Genomic DNA, 23,269 nt, shown 5'->3' with positions numbered 1-23,269 from the left:
TTACTTGGCTTGCAATTGAGTTTATATTTAATGTAGAAAGAATATTAGTTTGAATTTGTAATAAAGAATGCATGCATTTGAGTGAGTATGAAACTGCGTAACATGTACTTTTTGTCCTTGCATAATCTGGGACTAACCCAAAATCAAAACCAAATCAATTAGATACATTTCCAGTGATACGCCTTCTAAACTGAATACTATGTTCTTGTTACTTAATCTCCATGTTTTTGTTGTTGATCAGCACATTTCTATGAGCAATGTTTTCATTCCTCACTGAACCCAGACAGAGAGCAGTGTGTCCTCTCAGGGCCTGGTTTGTTTACTCTCAAATGTGAGCACTCATATAGAACAAACTGATCTCTAGCGTTGCCCTAAGGCTCATGAAGTCATTAAAAGAGATAAGATACAGTATTTAACAATTAGTAGATGCATACATAAATTCATTATTATTTATTATGTATCAGTTAACATGTGTCTTTCAAACATTCACAGTGGAACAAATTTTCTGTTACAAATAACATGCACTCTTAAAAGAAATGGGTAAAATGTGGAGAAAATCCACTTTTGTTCCTTTCCTTAATTTAAATTTTAAATGAGTTTGCAGGCTATTTCTGTTGATTAAAACTATTTGTGGAGCTAATAGTTAATGCATTTTTACTTAGATGTGTACAGCGCAGTGTTTTCATTTCAAGCACAACTCCAAAATCAGTGCCAAAAAAAATAAAACAAAAAAATCATTTGGTAAAAGGCCAGCTCAGCCGTTACATAAAAGATTCAAAGATTCACTTGTACAAATAAACACTCCTATTAAATAAATAAATTGGTTGGCTTTTGAGTTGAGATGGCAAAAACTCAAGGTATTTAGTTAGTTTCACAACTTTTGGAGTGTTTTGCTCATTCCAATTTGTAACTTCAATTGATTTGTGAATTAATTGAATCCTGTTTTAGCTTGCAGTATATTTTCAGAACTTAATTTAAGTCTTGAAGCAGACAGTTTTGTAAAACACAGGCAACTGTTAATATATCAAAAAATGAATTGTTTAATACAAGAGAAATACTGTCTTCTTTTCATGTCTAGACAACAAGGAAATTCTGAATCCAAGTACCTGGGTGTGAATAATTAGCATTGCCAGAATGTTGCACACCTGCTTTCTGAGCCAAATGGTTGACCTATTTAATACAATGCACCATTGATAATATAAGGCAATATTCAAAATAAAAATGTTTTCCTTTTATTTTAATTTGGGTCACCATAGAAGAAAAGCAAAACAAAAAACAAAAACAAAAAAACACTGACAGACAACCATTCACTCTCACATTCATTCAAGGCAATTCATTTCACCAGGAAATTCAATAAATCCAGTTTCTGCACCCCCCCAATATATAATATTTTTTCTTGTCAAAAATTCCCAAGTTAATTTCACAATCTGACATTAAACAACATATTTCAAATGATCGTCTCAAAAAGCATAGCAACAGGTCACTTTTGGTAGCCCAGTTCTATAGAGCTAAGGACTGAATATCAAAAACTAATGAAAGATGTTCAAAATAACAGTAGAGATGTATTGGCAAAAATAAAATAGAGTAAACAAGAGCTGGTGAACAACCAGATAAGCAGCTGGTTCGCTAGTGGTAAATGCGTATATCAAATAATAGTTTCAGAATACTGACTGCTAGGATTAGTATTTAGCTTCTCTAAATCTTAATTGGGGTGTGCTGAAACTAGCTGATTCATTACTTTACTGGTTTAATGCATTCATTTTCAACACTTCAAACTTCACTCAAAACATTCACACAGGATTTAGTCCATCCCTAAATATCACTATTCACCAGTGTTGCACCAATAATCCGTTATAAACAGTACCATCTGGAGTTGCCATCCTGGCTCATAGTGGTGGCACACCCCTCATTTTTCTGATGACGTTAGCTATCCTCTTTGCCAGTCCTGGGCTTGGTTCTTCGATCTGAAAGTTGCGTGTGAGAAGGTTGTAGAGAGAGCCGTAGCCCACAGCCACTACTGTGCAGGTAAGGCAGATGACATTGTAGGGCATGCTAAAGTCTGGAGTGGGCAGGTTCACCAATAATGGCTCAGTATAAACCCGGATGAAGTAACTGGACTCTTCTTTGGTGGGAAAACTACAGCACGAAAAGTAAATTTGGTGGAGTCATTTTATGTAATCAGATGAAACTATGAAAAGTGGATAAACTAGTACTCACAAGCTGCTGAAAAGAGGGCGGTCCCAAGTGTTGTTTGTGTCCATTGCAACGATACTTGGTACGAGAGCGCTGACAACTGAGGACCTATTGGAATTTTTTTTAAATAAAAAAATAAACATTAGAACAATAATAATGAGTAGATAGAATGTGGTGACTATTCCATTTAGCACCACCAGAGAGCCGCAGTGTGTAGAGTGTAGAAAAAACTCTAGGTCTCGAGTGGCATCAGTGCCTATGATGCTATGACCGTTTTTAACAAAGACCAAACCCAAAAGGAACAAAGGAACAAAGTCAAATAAAACTAAAAACAAACAAGAATTTCAGGGAACCTAGATGTTTTGGTGAGTTGTGCGTTAGCCCTATGTATTGCATACACAATCTAGTACACGTAGGAAATCTTACACAATGCAATGATAGCCCATTATTACCTGAATTTCAAGTTAAAACACCCTAACCGGCTTTCGGGGAAATCAGCCGCTATTTTGGCTTACATCTTGATCAAAACGGTTTGTCGCATATTTGTGACACATAAATTCTTGTAAAAATTATATACAATTATTGCAGAAGAAAATTTAAGGTAATGACTATGATGCAAAATCTCTCTCTCAATCCCATAGCACCATCTACTGTTCAACACGTGTCATGTACAAGGTGAATCTTTCAATAAGTGTTTGGATATTTCAAAATCTTTAGTGATGATTTCAGTGTCATACCCGACATAGAATCCGTGGTTTGGGTCTGGCGTGTACTCAGTCCATTTGAGCAGAGCCCTCTCAAACTGCACAGTAACCTCTGTGACAGAATTAGGAGGAAGCTGCACTAACATCTCCAGAAGGTGAGGCCGAACGCGGTCTTTAGATGGCTGGTAGTGGATGTAACCTAGAAGAAGACAAATTCACATACAAGTAAAAATGCTACAGATTAATTGTGTGATACTTACTTTGCATACTTTGATAATCCATTATAATAAATTAGGTTGGATTAAACAGATTTCTACTGGTGGATATTTATGTGTTATATAATTTTACTGTAACAAGTCACAAATATAGTTTAGGTCACCACAAATCTTATATATGAGCAAGTGTAAAAGCAATTGCAATAATATTATATGTGGTCATAATTAGCAAAACACAATTATTTTGGTAATATAATGTTAAAAGCTTGCAATTCATACAAGTTACTGCTCTTTGACAACACGAAACCAAAAACAAACTCACAATACGTCTCTTAAGTCTTGGTTGTGTGTTTAGACTCACTGGGCTTGTTGTCCTTGCTTTTGCTGGTGACTGTGAGTGTGTGGATGTAGAGGCGCAGGTACCAGGGCACAGAGTCCAGCAGCAGCACAGGGAAGGAGCGGTAAGGGTGCTGGTTATACATGAGGGTGTGGATCTCTCCTGTCTGCAGCCCGTACCCCGCTACATACCTCTCAGCATGGAGCAGGGGGCGCAGCATGTCCCCTAAAGAGAACACAAAAAAACATTAGGGACTATATATTATGTGCATTTTGAAGATTTTGTTGAAGTTAATATTATTACACATTAGTTTGCATTATTTAGGTGATGACGATTTTGTAGAGAATGGAAAAAATCATCGGAAAAGAAAACTAAGAATGTTAACAACTCATTAACTAAAACAGCAAAACCAAAACGTATTCATTAAACAACTTTGTAATTAACTCTGTAATAAAGTAAGCACAGATATTGAAGAGGCTATTTGGATAAGTGGAGCATCTTTTATTACATAAAGTCAGTTAATTTATGTAAAGTCTTCAATTTTCATGTGCACCAACAAGAAAACACTGCACTGATTCTCTGGGGTCTTTAAAGCAGCTTTATCAGCAGCCCTATATAAAATAATACAACCCGAATCATGATGGCAGCACCCACAGCAACTTCCAGAATAAGGTGAATAACACAGATACACAGACAGCTTTACAAAAAGGAAGGAAAAACAATGTTTTTTTTTATGTTTTTGTGTAGCAGCTATTACCGTAGGTTAGCTTGAAACCATGGCATTTGTATAATAATATGAATAATCCATCCATCCATTTTCTTCCGCTTATCCGGGGCCGGGTCGCGGGGGCAGCAGTCTAAGCAGAGACTCCCAGACTTCCTTCACCCCAGACACGTCCTCCAGCTCCTCCAGGGGAACCCCGAGGCATTCCCAAGCCAGCCGAGAGACATAGTCCCTTCAGCGTGTCCTGGATCTTCCCTGGGGCCTCCTCTGGTGGGACATGCCTGGAATATCTCCCGAGGGAGGCACCCAGGAGGCATCCGGAACAGATGCCTGAGCCACCTTAACTATGAATACTATTCAAATATGAATAATAATAATATTTACCTTCAGAGCTTTTCCATTTAATCTGCAGGTTAAAAGTTCGCATGGTGCCAAAGGTGGAGGTTTGAGTCAGGTCATACACAGAAAAAGTGCGCCTGTCTCCCAGCACCGCGGCCTGGCTCAGGAGAGGGGTGGCCGGTGTTAGCTCAAACTGCTCCCCCTAAAAAGAAAATGATATTCATATATAGCAAATCACAAAAAGAGTACATATTTTTATTACACATTATGGAAAAGAAGTCAGACCTCAGGATTGTCTGTGATGTCCACATATATTTTGCTGGTGGAAGCCAGAGGGCAGGCATCCGTCAGAGTCCTTGCAAACATCTTGAACAAAGACCACTCTGCAAGAAGACAGCTTTGATTATAAAGACAATAACAACTTTAAACCCTAAATATCACAAATCAAAAACAGTTGAATCTGATAAAAGGTTTAACTACCAAAAGCTAACCCCAAAAACAAAAGCTATTCTATTCTTTTGAAAACAACTAATGAATACATTATAACAGAGCGAAAATAAAAGGTACAAAATAAAATTGTAAAAAAACTGACCTAGAACCCATTATTTCTGTGTTCTTTGATCTCAGTTCTCTGATTTTACATGAACTGACACTTCTGGCTGTGCCTTTTTAGTGATGTGACAAGAATAAAGCTGCCAGAGTTTGACAGGCAACTTTTATTTCATCAGGAACTAACATTAATTGCACAATAGCGCCACAGGTCCTTTTTTGTCTAGCCCAAAATATTAAAACTGACAGACATGGATTTCTTGATTAAAACCTATTATCTGACAAATCAGTGATCCTTGATATAGCACATTTCTACAGCTATTGGACACTAAAAGCCATTTACTATTTATCCATACACAGTAATGCATTCTTTGGTGTTGGTGTTTTCATGCTTTTGGGACCATTACACTGACTTGCATTCATTACTTGAGACTGATTCTGCAACAACTACTTGCCCAACCTTAACCTAAATTTACCCATAACTTAACTTCAAGGATGGCATGTGCCCATAATGATCAGATAAGGTAAAAAAATAGCATCTTTCCCAAGGACATAAAAGTAATCTGCATTACCGGAAGTGGGAACTGAAAATCCACCGAGACTGACCTCTTTTGCCCTGTCCAGAGGTGTGCAGGTCGAACACCACATCAAGTGTCTGCCTGAGCTCCCAAGACGTGGTTTTACACTGAGCGTCTCCACACACTGGCCGAATGTGCACTGCCTCCGAGTGGAAACTGCTGTGGAAGAGCTTCTCCGACTTCATCAGGACCGCCAAACCTGCCTGGAGAAGAAAACAGCTTCTTAATAAACTAATTTAAATTTTAAGATACAAACTACATTCAGAGTATGCTAAGGTAGTTAAGAAGAGCGCTGGAGGCTATTTCTTACAGTACAGTTTTACTTCTCTGTTGTGGCAACTGTTAGCAGAGCTCAAAGTTAAATTATAAAAAAATGAGTTATGAGCTAAATCCGCCATGATTGTGTACAAGCGTGCATTAGCCAAAACAAAGCCATGGAAGATCCTAATAAGGTTCAAGTTCACAGGTTAATAATAATATGTAAAAACAGTAATAAATCACACTAGAGTACTTCTGAAGGAATGCTGAGTTTAGTATTTTTGCATCATAAAATGTCCACTGATTTAACATTAGGCTAACTGAAAATAGTATGAGGTTTGATGACACTATGCAAAGTTATTCAATAATCTAAAAATGTTAATTGTAATGAGCCATTTGTATGGTAAACTATTTAATTAAGCCACAAACGCTTAAGGCAATGTCAAACTTTATGAAGCATATACAGATTAGGAATGATGTGAAGAAGAAAGTGGCATGCATCAAAAATAATTCTATGATCCTTGTAATATTTGTGAATTTGAAAAACACCAAAACATACTACGTTATATTTTATTCACAGATGTACCTTGGATCCACATGGCAGTAGTTTCTTCCAGGGTGTGAGATTTTCAGTGCAAACTATTTCTCGTGGGAGGGTGGCATAGCGAAGGAACCGGTGATCTGTCACTGATGGAGTAAAACAAAACATTAAATCACAGTTGTAAAGAAAATACATGCCTAATAATATGTGAAAGAAACAAATAAATGACTTTACCATTGCCTATACCCAGAGGTTTGAAGGAAGCACTGGGCTGGACTGTGTTTGTGGAGTCAATGAAGTTCAGAGATGCACAGAAGATCCCAGATAAAACATTAGTCAGCTCCTTCCAAGTGCTATCCACACTGAAGTAAAAACACAGAACAGGGAATCATAAAAAACAGTTTTGAGGTGAATTACTGTATTAACCTTTTTTTATGTGTTGGAGTTATCTAACCAGGAAAGTCTAATGGAAATTGGAACTCTACTATAAAGTTAATCAAGAGGGGAAACCAATGCATGAGAAGAAAACCTATGCAGAACATTAAACTTGGGTGAGGCATTACTGCTACAAACTACATACTTGATTTTATGTTTTGTTGTTATTTAACCTGTGAATCAAGCTTTGGTGAGGTTGAAATGCCAATGATACAATTCTAAATTCTGCTGTAATGCACTCTAATAATATCACATATTTTACAGCAACATATTCCAGTTTATCATGATGAACAGCATGCCTTAGCCAGCAGAGGGCAGTACTTACTCTGTAACCGTGTCCTGAAACCAGACCCAGAGCTCGGCACCAGGAGGAGCAGGGAGGAAGGGCTGTCCCCACTGTATGGTCCTCCAGTAACCCTGAGTGAAGGAGATGTGGAGTTCGCGCACAGAGAACTTAGAGATGACCTGCCCCAAAGACTTAGGGAACAGACGGTAATGGGACACTGGAAAATACAGAGACAACAGTACTAAACAAGTGATAAGCAACTGTGCTCCTTAGCAGTAGCAGTAGTGGAGATCTTATGCTTGAAGTAGCGATGTCATCTACTAAATTCTTGGTTGACTAAAGACATGCCATGCTGATTCGTGATCAATCAGCTAAAAATAAAGCTATAGAAAATGCATTATGTCTATGATCTGATCATGTAACTACACACATAATACTAAATATATGCGAGTTCATGCAAAAAACAACTATTTATACACAGTAATGTCCTAGAGAAAAGTGTATTTCCATCAAAAAGGATGATTAAACACAGGACTCATTCCCAAATCTTCAGGTAATTCACTCTATCTAAATAAAATGATTAATCAACAAAGACAAATGTTGGTCAACTAATGCACCATTGATCGTTTAATCAACTAAACAAAAGGACTACAGCCTTAGTTTAAAGTGGCACTATGCATCTTTTCTGGCATAGGGCATGGGACCTGCATGTCTCCATGAAGAAGTGTGCATTGCCTACAATGTTCCTCAGTATGGCATTATTAAAATTATCTGTTTCCATAGATGGAGAGTGGAGACATGGAAGATGGCTTAATTACAGTTCACATCTATGGAGAAGCAACCCAGCTCACAGTCAGAATAAATGATTATTAAAATTGATTAATAATAATAATAATGACTTTAAATGACTCTACATCTGAGTAATACATTTCTACAGCAATTAAGTTTCTGAACTCTCCTATTATTAGCCCCCACATAAAGTGCTGCATGTAGGCCTATGTGACTAAGCGGAGGGTTAAACCTCAGTAGGTGACATTCAAAGTAAAACATTAAACATAATCAGAGTGAAGCTTTTCTCGCTGCTTCCTGTTGTGAACCTGCTCCTCACCTTTCTTTCCGTTCATGAAGTCAGTTTCCCAGAGCGTGCTAAACTGGAAGCTGGCGTAAATATCTCCAGAATGAAGAGGCCTGATCACCAGCTCCTCTTGAAAATCCTCTTTCTGGTGAACCCCGGTGGAGCTGGCTGTTGTCTCAGGCGGAAGAGCACTCTCTGCGGGGACAGCAGCATCTTCTTCAGGGGTGGTTTCCTTCACCTCGGTAGGTTCCCATTGTTTCTCCTGCTCTACTGGCGTCCCCGGAGGTGTTTCGGGAGTTTCTGGTTCCGTATCCGCCGAAAGATTAGGATTACTAGAAGTCGGTATTGTTGTTTGTGCATTTATAACAATTAACAACGATAAACTATAAAGAATGACTAGCAGAGACAGAGCGCAGTACCTGCGCGCCACCATCTTGGCTCAGAAGGCGGTGCGTAAAACCACTTCCGCGTCTTTGCGTCATGAGACAACCGACCAATGAGCGTCTACAATTTAGATTTCTAAGGCAACAAAATGAACCTGCTTTGTTTTATGGGAAAAAAAAAAGATCTCAGAAAATGTATAGACTCTAACTGAAATGTCAGAAAGCTTTAAATGTTTACAAATTTGAATATATAAATAGACATCTATACGCAAAGAAAAGCATACTCGTTTATGACGAATTATGAATTAAATAATATTCACATTTCATTTGCTATTTTAATATACTATTTGTTCACACTACACAAGTAAGTCATAAAGGTTGAAGGACTTGACCCACAATTAACCATAGCCTCTGCAATTAACGCCATACAAGAAAATGTGACCATTTACATTTAGTTTTATGGAAAATCCAGTCCCTCAGCTGGAACAAGTGAAAGGCATAGCCGATGTAAACCACTGATGTGGTCCACCTGTGCTATTATTCTGTAAGCCTAATGACAACCATTAGACCTACAATTCAAAAGGGCCATAGGCCTATTTATATTGGGATGGTACTGGTTGATCATCTTCAAGTGTTGCTGGACGGGTGCGGGCATGCATCATCGGGGCCATGGCACCCCTCCCACATCCACACATCTCTGCGCGCACAGCCCAGACGCACGCGCACGCACTGTACTGCACGCTCCACGCACATACACACAGTGAATCTGGTCTCAGCCATGGCTCTCCGGTAGATGCTCAAAGCGGCTGTTGTCAGAGCGAATTACACCTCTCCTCACTCGCCGCCTTCCTCCTGACCTTGCCTGCCTCCGGTTGGCTTCGTGATCTTTAAATTATTTGGGATTCCTGCGCGCTGGCTGCCCGTCTCCTCATGGCTACATCGGATGGACTAGACGGCTGTCTGCAACGAGGCAGATCTCAAAGTGACCCAAACATTCTCACCGAATCGGAGATAGAACTGGTCCACGGCGCAGGTAGGAGCGTATTCTGTATGTATACTGTGCATTAGACCTATGTCTGCTGCGCTGGCTGCTGGCGGTGCAGCTGTTCCCAAAAAGCATCACCGCTCTGCCCGGTGGGATACCATGACACCAAGGGATAATTAGCGCATATGGTCTCAGCGCTGGACGTGAAATACAAGGCTGTAACGCTGCAAATTGAAAATTAATGTGCCATTTCAAGGCGTGTATCAGTCCATGTTGCGTGGTTTTATTTCAGACTCTGTTGTAGCTCGCTTGGTTGTTATGGTTGCACATAGGCTACAGTAGGCAGGGTTTTAGAATGAGCGTGTTGATACCGGGCCATTTCATGTGGAATTGACAAAGTGTGACACTTGCAGGGTGTAGCTGTTGCCTTGTGCATAAGCCTTCTTCTGGGGTTTATTTATCATCGCACAATCCGCGTGCATGTGTGGTCCATAATGCCATCTTAAACGCATTTGTTGTGTTATCGGATCAGAACACATCGTAATAGCCTCGTTATTGGAGACACATAGGTTTTGACTCATGATCCTAGTTTAGACCTGGTTTATGGCTGAATTGGTCCTGATGCTGCATGTAGACTGCACCTGATGGAGTCATATCTTAGTCATGGTTTAAGATAAGATATATGTAGGCTGGTTCTGTAGTTTAGTCATGCAATGAAGTCTTGGTTAGGTCAATGTCAGTTCTCTGTTATGATGATTATTTGGCTATTTCATCAACTTATCCACATTTTCCTTTCCCTTAAGAATCATGCTTAGTTGCGATTTGTAATTGAGATTATATATTGACTATCTAGCCACCCTTTAGACCTGCAAGCATTTACTCCTGGTTTAATCCAATGGTAATACCAATGTAATCCTTGTTCAGTTGTCATTTTGAATTTTAAATCCTAGTTAATCCAGTTTTACTTTCTCATATATTATTGGTTTACATTTTCTCCTACACATTCTTCTTTTTACTTGCCTTTACTTGATATTTCACTATATTCACTACTATATTTCATCCGTTATTTTTCATTCACAGTTTAGTCTCTATAATTTTACTCCACCCTGGCACTCTCTTTATGGTTTTTTCCCTGTAGTTTCAGTTGTGTTCACTTCATATATCGCCTGAAACTTATTCGTATTGACAGCTCCTCTCCCTCTCTCCTCTCCCCCATCACTGTCATAATCAATGTCCCTCTCCCTCCGTGATGTTGTCTAAAGGTGCACCCTCTGACCCCCTGGATTCAGCTCACCTCTGCATTATTCACCAGAGTCCAATACTTGGTCTGTGTTACATCTGCAGCTGTGTTGTTGTTGTTGTAGCCTTCACTGTTACTCAACCTGTGCCTATGAAATAATAAAGTGATGTTTCATTAATAATACCAGGCTGAGCACCAGGGAGCATTCCTGTTTGTGGCACTCCAGTGAGCTCACACACAAATGCACTTGTTACATCTCATACTCAAGGCTGGTGATGCTGTTGTGAAATACCAGTATCAATTATCAGTGATAGTTTTCACTATGTTGTTGAATGTAATAGTCCAGAAGACATGGGCAATATATTGAATTATCATTAATGTTGTGAATGCTGTTTTGACTATATGCAAAACTTTAATATGAGGTATATTTGATACCAGAATGCTGCAAGCTTGTTTTGCAATCTCCCAAATGAGAGTTTATTTTTGTATACTTTTGGGTAAATTTACACTCCATTCACATTTGACTGCTACAACTAATTTAAGTGCAGTACAGTTTTAGCACTGTTGGACTGCCAAAATATTTTCCAATAACCATTATTGGGGGAAAACATACATTTTAGTATTCCATATTACTAAGTCCTTATGCCCTCCATTTGGGGCCGTTTTGAGAAATTTGTTCATGTCTAATGCACCTTTTGAGCTTGTCTCATTCCCACTAACAATTAGCTTTTGTGATATAGTTCTTAAGATTTTCTAGTTTTCAGAACACACAGAACTGGGAAAGTGGGATTTTTGGCAATGGTGTATCTGTCTCTCCATTTGGTTACGTGGGTAAATCTTGAATTTCTGTATTTTGGTTTTATCCCGTTTTGAAGGTATTCCCCATTCCCATTTCATCTATTCTAGTTTAGTTCTGCTTTTCTTTGACTCCTGCATAACAGACACTATTTATGGTGAGTTGCGTGGGCCTGGACAGTCATTTGTAACTCCCACATGTTGAGTTGCACACGCTCCTATGACTGATTCACAAAAACACACCCCGTCATTCACCTTTCAACTGGGCACTAATGAGGCAGCCTTGCACCTGTCCCAAACTGCACCTGTGCTGTCTGTGCCCACTGACCATCCCAGGACACCTTTTAATTGGAGCCTGGTTTGACGCTGACCTCCTGCAGGATTTCATTCACACTTAACTGGCTGTGATAATGCCATGCCAGGTCAACTCTGACAAACACCTGGATAAACAGCACTCTGGATGACACTTAAAGGTGCAGTGTGTAACATTTCTGGTGGAGGGTGTGTCACCATGGTTATTGCTTAAGATTCAATGTTCCATAGTGTGCCATTCAATATATTTATTACCACGAGAGTAGCAGGTGATGCCGTCTTTGAATAAACAAGCCCTCTCACAGTAAGAATGAGTTGTTTTCAAGGTATTTTAAACATTCAATATTCCTGCAGCTGAATCATTGCAATCAATCAATCAATGAAAGATAGATAAGTGTTTTAATAATAGTAATAACATCACCATGGAGACAAGAGAAGTTGTGTAATGCATCTTTAAGCAATGGCTGTGCTGTAGCCACAAGGAGAATTGAACAAAAAAATTATAGATGCAATAAATTATATGAGCACAGTGCATCTGAAATATAGTTTCAATTAGTGTTATGACATCACACATATCTCTCAGCCTGTGGATAATATTCTGCTGACAGCTGCAGCCCTGCTTGTTTGAGCTGCTTGTTAGAATCAACAGAACCATTTCCACAATTGTGAAGAGTGTCATGGATTTAAAAGCAGTCCAAAGAAGCACAGATACGTCATGCTGTATCATTGTATTTTCCAAAACAAACAATAGTGTGGATCTAAACAATGCTATCTCATGGCATCCATCCACCTCTTTGGTAGGCAGCTGTTAAAGCATTGGTTTATTCATAGAATGCTATTGGTGAAAAGGCCTGTCACGATAACAAATTTTGCAGCATGATATATTGCTCCAGAAAAATAATACTGAAATTAATTTATCCAATTAACTCAATAACAACAATGCATGATAATGTCAGAAAATTAAATCATTAAAAGCCATTAGCTGCAACAAATAAATAACACTTAGTCAACTCAAATCTTATTGTATTACAGCAAAAATTCCCCAAATCTCCCAAAGTTTGTGAAGAAATAGTATGCACGATAGATATAGAACCCCAAAATATATTGCTCCAGCTTTCATGTACTGAATGATAAATCAATATATCAATTATCATAATAGGCCTAATCTCTCCATATTGACTTATTTCAATTGTGTGGAAAAATAAAAAATTAGATTTCAAAATATTGTGTATGCATTTTGCCTATTTCAATAGCATTACGATATTACAAATGTCAATATACCCTGGTATTGGGTTACACAAGGCTGGATTATTGATTGTCACCAAACTTGGAGGGGCATAATCATTTAGCTTTTATCTACAAACTACAAAAAGTGTTCCATTATGTTAAAATGCTTTTAATCGACACTGCAATCTTTGACTGCCAAATGATGCACAGTTTGTTGTTTACCAGCACTAAAAGACTCTATATTTACCAGTGCTGCTGTCACACTGTCAGGGCTGCTGATTTATGCCGTCAATGAAAAGCACTGTACATACATTTGTCAGTGCAAGGACAATGTCAGTGTCTAGTGACCTTAAGTACACAGCCCCCTTCCATGATCCACACATACACCCCCCTGTAGCTCATCACTGCGCTAGCGTCTGGGACATAAGTCGCTGCCAACAGATTACTTTGGCAAAGAGTGTCTTTTTCCCCTCCGCCCTGGGTCCTGCAGCTGCACAGCCAGACACTGCTCAGGCTCCTCTCAGCTCGAAAGTCAATAGAGACAGTCACAGTCTACACCACTGAGGACAAGACTCTGTTCTATGCATGGTTGAATGGGACAGTAGATTTTTATTGTTGTCTGATAGCTTATTTGTCTGTGATATATACTCAATTCATGCTGATTTTCCATCTTTATGGGAAGAACAGACTTAGGCATAGACTTAAGCAAACTTTATTGATTCACAAGGGAAATTATATGGACACAATAGCTCACATATCATAATATATTATAATAACAAAGAGCAAAAGTATAGTATAATGTTACAGGTCCCCATGATATAAAATCTTTATTTTTAAATTAGCAGCATGATTTGAAGTTAAGATATGAGTTAAAATAGGATCAGTCTCAGGTGTTCATTTCTTTCCAGCCTAATGCCCCCCCCCCCCCCCACTAGGTTTGCTAATATTTTCAAAATTCTGTAAAACTTCAAATGTAAACAAAAGTATAGTATGGTTTAATAAAGCTACAATTTACTCCAAACATGAACAACAAAAATGTGTACTAGGGCCCGACTGATATATGGGCTGGCAAATATTATCAGCCGATATGGGCACTTGGAGACAAATCGGCTAACGGCCTAAATCTAACCGATATTGGCTGATAGTCCATGTGGGCATGTTATAAAGCTTAGACTCTATATATTACGTCGATTTAATCCTATTTACAGAGAGATAAATGTCCTAATATGTGGCGCTGCATCAGTATTTATCAGATGAGTAATTTGTCTATGACTGTGATGCTGTACTGCCCCTGAATGCACCCCCAAAGTCACATCCCGTGATTCACATGTTCTTGTGTCGGATCCACGATACTGACGAACGAGTGAGTGTTGTAAATGTGTTGGTTTTGAAGCTACTTTTCGTTCTTTCTCTTACATTGGCCTACTGTGAAGTGACTATCGTGGTTGTTTCTGGATATGCATTGATATGTAGATGAGCTGAGAATAGAAGTGTGAATGGTCTGCATTTACACACATTATTTTTAAATTAGTTTACTTACAACTGTCTTTAAATATGACTGTAAAGAGGCAGAATAACACTAAATGTAGCTTTAATAAACCCAATGTAAAATCCAATAGAGCCAAACCTAAATTTTATAATCAGCTGAGGATTTACAGTGAATGTTTACATCACTAAATATATTGGCTGTTATATCGGCTATCGGAAGATCCAAAGCCTTTTTTATCAGTATAAAATAAATCCATATTGGGCAGGAACTTTGCTATAGCTATTTGAGAAGATAATGCTTTTTGGTCAGATGTATTACTGGTATTATACAGTGGTGTATTTTGACAGAGCAGATGACAAGGGATATTGAATAAACACTCAGTGGAATAGGTTTGCAAAATGCCCAAACATATGATGATATAAGATGTTTTGGATCTTGCCTTCATAATATTTTCTCAAATCCCTCTTTTTTATACTTTGTGCTGTGCAGGAAGTCACAACTTGTACTTAAGTATCCTCTTTAGGTGTATCTTTTATCATTTTCATTCAGTCATTGCTCTCTCATTGTGAAGAACAATGATCAATTGGATTTAGATAATGATGCTAGTAAAGAATAAATATTATAGAGATATCTTGGGATGGGCATCTGATGTAAAGTCAAAAGTACAAAACCACCACAAAACAACTCTTTACATTGGCTGCAGTTGAATAGTGAGTGTGGCTGTGAGTTTCAGTTCAGAGCAGAGTCAGCCCAGGTAATGGTGTGGAGAGGGCACCTTGGAGCGGTCAGCACTGTCCCGTCCAGTCCCTCACGTGCACCTTCGTCCCAAAGAAAACTGTGATGTAAACAAAAATAGGGTCTGAGGGCAGTGACGGGGCCGGTATCTGTATTTGGAACTGCTGCTGTAGATTTGATTTATTGAGGAAATATAGTTCAATTGTGTGACGAATGACACAGTAAAGTATACACAAGGATATTTGATTCCACAGTAAAGTTCTCAGACACTGGAAACATTGACATTGTAAAAACTGTTTAATGAAGCATGGTGGAGAGATGGTTGACTGGTCTTGTATCTTGAGGTTGAGGGTTGGATTCTTCTTTTGGTTACTGAGGGTTCTTCCTGGTGCCTGCAATCCCAACCTGAGCTCTGTTGACGCCCTTGGCAAGATTTCTGATGGAGCACCCTGCCCCCACATACAGTAATACATAGTCTATACAGGGCACTTTGCCAAGACCTTTATAGGAATCACATAATATTAAAGGTTTCTATGGAGATGGTATTGCTTTGCCTGGATTGTGCCACAATATGGTATCAGGCTTGTCTGTTTCAGTAAACAAGCAAGTGAAGTCACCAAGCTAAGTTACAGGCCAGATCTATGGAGAGATAACCACACTCACAGTAAAAATGCATGCTTTTCAAAATATGTTGAAGAATAAAATATACATAAATAAAACATAATATTCCAGACAACATCATAACATCTTCACAGAGACAAGCAGGTGGCAGACTCTCCCCATGAAATTTACCCAGTGCACCTCTAAAGAAAGTACTCTTCATTTGTACTGAAAATGTCATTCTATTCTAGTCTCTTTTTTTTCCCTTTTTTATGATAATTTTGATACCAAGTTCCAAATGTCCATATTGTGACACATTTCAGGAATTACTTACTGTCTAAAATATAAGTATTTTTATTTGCTGGGTATTTTCCACATTTCCTCAACCGTCAGCAGGACTATCCTATTAGATCAGAAATCAGAGGTATCTGCCACTATGACAGGTTTCAGTGTAGCTTATCTCTCCCAATCCACACATCACACATACACACACTTAGGGAGAGCAGCAGCACTGAATGATTCTATGACTCACCTGAACCATGTCTTACATATAGCTCTCTCTGTCTCTCTCTCTCTTTGAGGCTGCTGTGAGGAGATACAGGGGACTGAGTCAGACAGCTGGCCTTACATAACCGCCTCCCCAATCAGCAGTGGTTTGTTTAAAATGAAAAAAAGAATATACAGACAAGGTCCACATGAATCTATCAAGAGGAAGTGCTAAAACTAACATGCTTTTGTTAATACAGTACATTTATTATATGTATTATTTGGACTAAAGTGTGGGATCAGGTAGACAGAGATGCATACAAAGATGACAGCCAAACTCCAAGAGAGATTTTGGTGGCCAGGGCATCAAACCCACAACCTACACTAACCACTGTGATTCATTTCTGTTGATATTTCTTGAGTTATAGTTTTTCCCTTGCATGGAGCAGATAATTACTGAATTTGAATGCTTGGTTTTGTCTAGTCCCTGAAGCTAAGCAGGCATAGTTGGACCAGGTTAGAACTTGGATGGGAGATAGCTGGGAATACCAATGCCACAGTGGGGTAGTAGTGGCTCTAGTGCAGGGGTTTCCAACCTGTAGATCGGGAGCTACCAGTAGCTTTCCACCTTCCAAGTAGCTCGCCAAGGGATTTCTGAACTATAATCTCCCTCCATCCAGGTAACCACGCAGCAAAAGCGTAAAGTTACTTATCAAAACAAAAAACATGTGCTCCGAGTGCTGCCTTTAATGTAAAGTTCTGTTTGAGGCAAAAACAAAAACAAAACAAAAACGAAACTTAAGCACGTGTGAGTCCATGTGTGGATCAGCTGTGTGCTCTGGTTCATTTGCATGAGCTAAACTACTATATTTTAAAATATGAATTAATATAGTTATAACATAATTCAAGCATTGAAAAGTATTTTCCTTCATAATACTGGCCATTAAATTATATATAAAAATATAAACAAATAAAATGGCACCAAAAAAATAACCGTTCAGGAGCTGGTATCGAAAAGCAGGCATAGTTAAAATACTTGTATTGAAAAAAATCAAATGGTACCCAGCCTTACCACCACCGAGTGAGGAGTGAATCAAGAATGGACTGTAAAGTGCTTTAGATGTCTAAAAAAGCATTTTAAAATGCAATACTTTATTATTATACAGTATTAAGTGATTAAAGATTGCTCAAACATGCACAAATCCCCCCAAATACAACTTTGGGTGAGTAAATGTTAAGGGAAAACAATTATACTACTGTTAAAAATTTTTAAAAGTACATTTTTGCACAATAGAAGTCATGAACTGGCTTGATAAATGTTCATAGTTCTCACATCCCAAAGTTGGTCAGCATTTTAATATTTGAATCTAGTGTAAAATGTTTTGTTGTCTGAACAAGTGTGAACAAAACTGCCACACAATGTACAAACACAATCCAGTGTTACACCAGTGGGGGCTGATTTAGTGACCCGTGGCTAACGTGCTTGACCTCTACAAGGACCTGGACAGTCTCTGATGAGGCGTTGAAGTGCGCCATAAAAAGTGGGATATAGGAAAACTGCTATTTGTTGGAGCTATTTACCAGCTCTTGAGTAGTCTTTCTTCAGCAATCATCTTTTAACCTTTGAACTCCCAGCAGCCCACACTATTTATTCTCACCTTTTTCCATCTTTCTACAGTTTATCAGCCTGCATTGAAATAGTGAATAGATTTATGAATGCAGTCAGTTTAATTCATGTGTCGAGGCGAGTATAAGGCTGTTCAAAGTCATTTTATTCCCAGTCTCAATTACAGCGGCGTCTGTAAATATGTCTGACACTTGCACTGTCTGTGAGCAGGTGCTGTATCTGTGAATAGGGCCTCTGTGAAGAACGCTACAAGACTCCAGTGAATGATTCACCATACTAATAATGACACTTTATAATAACTGCAGACTAATTAGTCTTAAAAAAGTATGAACAATTGATTCATAATAACTACTAGTTTGTGAAGAATGTTTCAGAAACCTATCCATACAAGGAAACAAAATAGTTATATACATTTTTTGCCATTTCTTACAGCCTTAATGAGAAGTTGAAAAAGTTTCCATGGCTGTATTCACATTTGTATTGGGTCCTGGGTCGTTCCTGGTTTGTTCCTGGTCTAGTCCAGGTTTAGTCCAAGTTTAGTCCTGGTTTTGATGATTATGTGGAAGTGTGAACTCCATGTAAAAGTAGTTGAGAGTCCGTCAAGAGCACCACTCACTTTGCTCCCGTTGGTGATGTTCCTCCTGTAGTTTGGGCCTCATGCTGAGTAATGTTACAGATCTTTGGGAGAGAGCCTCTATTACTCTTTTGATGTTCCTTTACAGTTCATACCGGGCTTCATATCTCTTCTCCCTCTGATCTTTTATGTTGAACCAGCTTTTTGGTCTGGGGAAAAATATATCAACAGTGAGAATCACAAATGGAAGTTCTTCTGTGGATATGATACAGTCACTGCAAGTTTTTACTTTGAGAGGTGCACACACCACTCTCATACTAGGCTGAAGACTGAAGTGCCTTGCCTAAGGACACAATGACAAAAATCTGGCTTTGACAAGAAGGTTTGGCCACACAAATATTTCAGCACAGTAGCTGTTGGTTTGTTTTAAAAGTAAATGTTACTCTGATATTATGTGTGGCCTGTAAATAGGAACCCCAACTGTTGTGCTTTTGGAAGTACAAGCATTATAATTGCAAATAGATCTGTAATTTATGTTTTTATATCAATGTTGTTGATAATATTTGACAGAAAAAACTGCTTGACTTAAGTCCTATATTGTATACATTTTTAGCATATTTAAAATTCATGTTAAAAGTTGTATTCATCTTTAGTTGGTGGAGGACATTTGTTATGTTGCTTTGTTATGCTGATATACAAAAATTTAAATTGAGGAGTAAAACTGGGCACAAAAACAAGATCCAGAGCAGTGGTTAGTTGTACATTCACTTTCTGTACCGCCTGTATCCAAAACCAAACATGGGCCAACTGGTAGCAGTATGTAACACGAGTCCATGTGGCACCAACTGTGCAGGAACAGCTGATGTAGTGAGCGCGGATAAGCCCTGTGTGGACGCTGCACTGTCTCTGAGCCGGGCCCAGAAAACAGAGCAGCAAAACTCAGGCCAAACTACAGGCCTGCATCACGCCAATGTCCCACTGGAGGAGAGAGAGAGGGGGAGAGAGAGGACAAACAAAGAACGGAGAGAGATTGGAAAGGAGGAGAAAGATGGTCTATTTGTGGTTTTCAGATTCAAGAATGTGATGACATCATACTCCCAGATTTGGACAAGTGCCAGTTTCCTCTATTATTACATTGTATTCAACCAAACCAGAGAAAATCCACAAATGTTGACCTGATCATTTTTATTTGTGGTTCGACATGTGCGGCATGTAGTACCACAAAAATCTGCAAAATGACAAGTTTTCACTCAATAAAATTTTAAATGTCATCAGAAAAAAGTGTCTACTATCAGTGTCCAGGGAAAATTCTGCCAACGATTGGTATAAACTACATATTCTCAGAGTATTTTCAGCATTAATTGACATATACATTAACAATTAGTAACATTCCTGACTTATCTACCCTAATACCTGCTAAGTAGCTAAAGATCTGGGAGATGGTTTTCTGTACTGTACATTATATGACAGGTTAACCCAATGGCACCGAGTTAAATGTGAAGGGCACATTTCCAGAAATACTCATAACTATATAGTGGGGCAATTAATGAAGTTGTAATTGAAATTCAGTCATTTTTAACAATAAACTTTGGTCTTTTTTAATGGAGAGACACAATCAATCTACAGCGCAATCTAAAGCATGTGGTTTGGAGCTGCGATCAGAAAAAAAATACTATTTTTGTGTAGAATGACAAATCTGTGTAAGTTATGTTCAAGGAATTAATATAGAAAAATAATGTAAAAACATAACTTGCCATAAATCCCCTATCCCTCCCTTTAATCATACAAATCTACGTTAACTCCGACTGCTACAGATCACATTGCTCTGCCTGCTGCTCTGTACTCTGCAAAATCCTTGGCAAATAAAAGCACAGGTGGGCTCTGGCAGCAGTATCCCCGGCAGCAGCTGAAGACCCCAGCCTCACACACCTGTCACACAAACACACAAAGGACACACATAATAGAGAGATTTAGCCTTTACCAGCTCAGGTTAAACTCATAGCAATACGTCGCCTGAACTTTTAAATACTCCTTTGGGGCATTGTGTTGGATGATGATGGAGAGTAGACCAATTTTACAGGAGAAGTCTGTAAGGAAAATGTCTTCAGGGGTTGAATTAGAGTAGTGGAAAGGGAGGAGGACTAAGGAAGAATATGGCAACAGGGATAATGATGAGGCAGCCATATTGAGCCCCAGCCAAGGAGTTGTCCTAATTGCTAACTGGCCCTGGTGCGATGATGGATGGTCTGTACGAGGCCATTAACAAAGAGGCGGTGAGTGTGGATTTGGAAACTAGAGATACAAAACCTGGCCCCGTTTCAGTGACGCAAGCCTTAAATTGGGAGAAGTCGGGCAAAGACGGCATTTTTCATAGTCTGTGTTAAATTTAGTGGGTTATTTGTCATCAGTTTTGTCTCAGAATGACGCAGCTTATTGTAATTGCATAGGTGGTAGTTGTAAATAGAGCTATGCATCTTGTTGAAAATATATAGATTTTAAAGTTGAATTTTATGGGCTACAGAATATTTGGGAAACAAACCAAAGTACAAACAGATTTTTGTGTGTAAAACTTGTATGATAGATCTGAATTATTGAAACACAAATTTTCTTACACTGTACTGATTATTTTTTGACTGATTTCACATTTTCTGTGATCCAAGAAATGTAAACCACAATCACTATCATCATTTAAAGATGCACTGTGCTACTTTTTTGGTGGAGATTCTGCCACCTGCTTGTCTCCATAGAAGTTTGCTTTGTCTGTCCTAAAATGATCCACAGTATGGTATTAAACTTATCTTGCATTTTTTTAGTTGCAGATGTTATTAATTGCTAAATAAATACCTTTAATAACATTCTTTGTCAATGTGAGTGGGGTTGCCTCTTCACAGATCTGACTGGTAACTTGACCTCCTCGTTTACATGGAGATAGATATGTTTAACTATCCAGGCTGGCACCACCTAGTGCTCCGCTCAATTTCATTTCTCTCCAACGACTTAGGTCAGCAATCAGAATACACTAGACAGTTTGCAAGGACCCCGGAAGTGTGAGTCCGGACATCAGCCACTCAGCAAAGAGCCATACATTCTGTGTTGGAAATGATTCCCGAGATCGAGGATTTAAAGCTGGAACAAAGAGAATGTTCGGTGAATTTTATCAAGGGGAATGACGTTATTGCCCTTCTTCCTATGGGATTTGGGTAAAGCTTAATATACCAGTTAGGCCCATTAACAGTGCATTACATATGTCACGACCAAATAGCAGTGACTGGTTAAAAAAAAAAGTACCTGCCTACCGTCAAGCGAACGAAATCTAAGGCTGCGAGGTCAGAAGGTTTCTACGAAGTGAAACCGGCTGGTGAATCAGGCTAATGTTTAACCCCATATACGTAACATTCTAGGCAAAATCAGTAACATTGTCACCGAGACTAGTAAAGTTACAGAGTGCATCTTCAAAATTCAGCAAATTATATGGCCTATTTATTTTATGAAACTGCAGCAATCTTTTATAAAACCATAATCAAAAATCTAATCAAATATAGATTTATCAATGTCTCCTTTGACTATTCAAATTTCACTTTTTGCTACTATTTCACAGAATTGCCTTTTATTGTCATGTGTATGGTTCTTTCATTATATTTTGAACAACATACACAGCAAACATACTAGGGCTAGGTATCATTAAGAAGTTGCCGATACGATACATACCTCGATACACAGGCCACGATACGATACATATCTCGATACAGTGCACTTTCGATTCAATATGATATATTTGAAATTGATTCGATATGGTTCAATAAAAAATAAAGGCTAAATCATAGCTGTGATACTAAAAGTGTTTGTTAAACCACTTCTTGTGCAAAGTTCATATGAAACACAAACATTTTAATCCTCAAAACAGTAAAAATATCAAATGTGTTGCAAAAATGAGTTTCCTTTCACTCCACAAGCAACAAAACTGTAGCTCTGTAACAAAATAATTTAGTAAAATACACCTAAAAATACTCTTGGTGATATATCGATACAGTAGCCCATGATATCGATACTGTATCATCACATTAAATATGATACGATATATCAATATTCCGATATTTTTGCACACCCCTAAAACATACCATTCAAATGTCTCATCTCAATATCCACCTTGGCCTTGTACAGTAAAACCCCACTTAAGCAAAACCATACCGTATACCTCCATATTGTTAATGTGTAAACCGCAGCTGACATGAGTAAGAATGCCTTCCTTATAAAGCCACCACAGCTCCATAGGCACTTCACACTATGGCTTTATGGAACAGCCCCACACAGGCATCTCAGGAGACACTAAATGAAATACATAGTCATATCAGATCACTAGAGGAATAGCAGCATGAAAAGGAAATGAACGAGGAGTTTCATTTTGGAGCTGAAAGTGGGATGTCAGAGCACAAGGCTAAAGATAAATGGACCTTTTCACTTTCATTCACTGTAATGCAGGCTGCCTTCCTCCTCGTCATCTGCAGCAAAGGACAGACACATAGGAATTCTAGTGGTGTACACTGTACACTGTACAGTAGTGTATTGAAAGGAGAGTGTGATA

General features: G+C 38.6%; 2 protein-coding genes across 2 annotated transcripts in view; one reads left to right on the top strand and one right to left on the bottom strand.

The window, feature by feature from the left end:
• Positions 1 to 435: 435 nt before the first annotated feature.
• pigt (phosphatidylinositol glycan anchor biosynthesis, class T) lies at positions 436 to 8,673 on the bottom strand. Its single transcript, XM_020929551.2, has 11 exons — positions 8,268 to 8,673; positions 7,199 to 7,376; positions 6,673 to 6,800; positions 6,484 to 6,584; positions 5,668 to 5,842; positions 4,798 to 4,895; positions 4,558 to 4,714; positions 3,474 to 3,674; positions 2,931 to 3,096; positions 2,218 to 2,301; positions 436 to 2,136 (listed from the first exon to the last, which is right to left on the bottom strand). Exons 1-11 carry the CDS (start codon positions 8,665 to 8,667, stop codon positions 1,887 to 1,889), a joined length of 1,938 nt encoding a protein of 645 aa, XP_020785210.1. The 5' UTR covers positions 8,668 to 8,673; the 3' UTR covers positions 436 to 1,886.
• An 874-nt stretch (positions 8,674 to 9,547) lies between these two features.
• The window catches only part of phactr3a (phosphatase and actin regulator 3a), a 51,990-nt gene continuing 38,268 nt past the window's right edge, over positions 9,548 to 23,269 (top strand). Inside the window, exon 1 of the mRNA XM_055166458.1 lies at positions 9,548 to 9,650. Coding sequence (XP_055022433.1) covers positions 9,548 to 9,650 — 103 coding nt within the window. The remainder of the gene's footprint in view (positions 9,651 to 23,269) is intronic.

The sequence above is a fragment of the Boleophthalmus pectinirostris genome, unplaced genomic scaffold (assembly GCF_026225935.1).
Source record: "Boleophthalmus pectinirostris isolate CB_2022bp ecotype Guang Dong unplaced genomic scaffold, ASM2622593v1 HiC_scaffold_8, whole genome shotgun sequence".
NCBI lineage: Eukaryota > Metazoa > Chordata > Actinopteri > Gobiiformes > Gobiidae > Boleophthalmus > Boleophthalmus pectinirostris.
The sequence above is the reverse complement of the archived record's forward strand: the minus strand, read 5'-3'. Positions and strand labels throughout refer to the sequence as shown.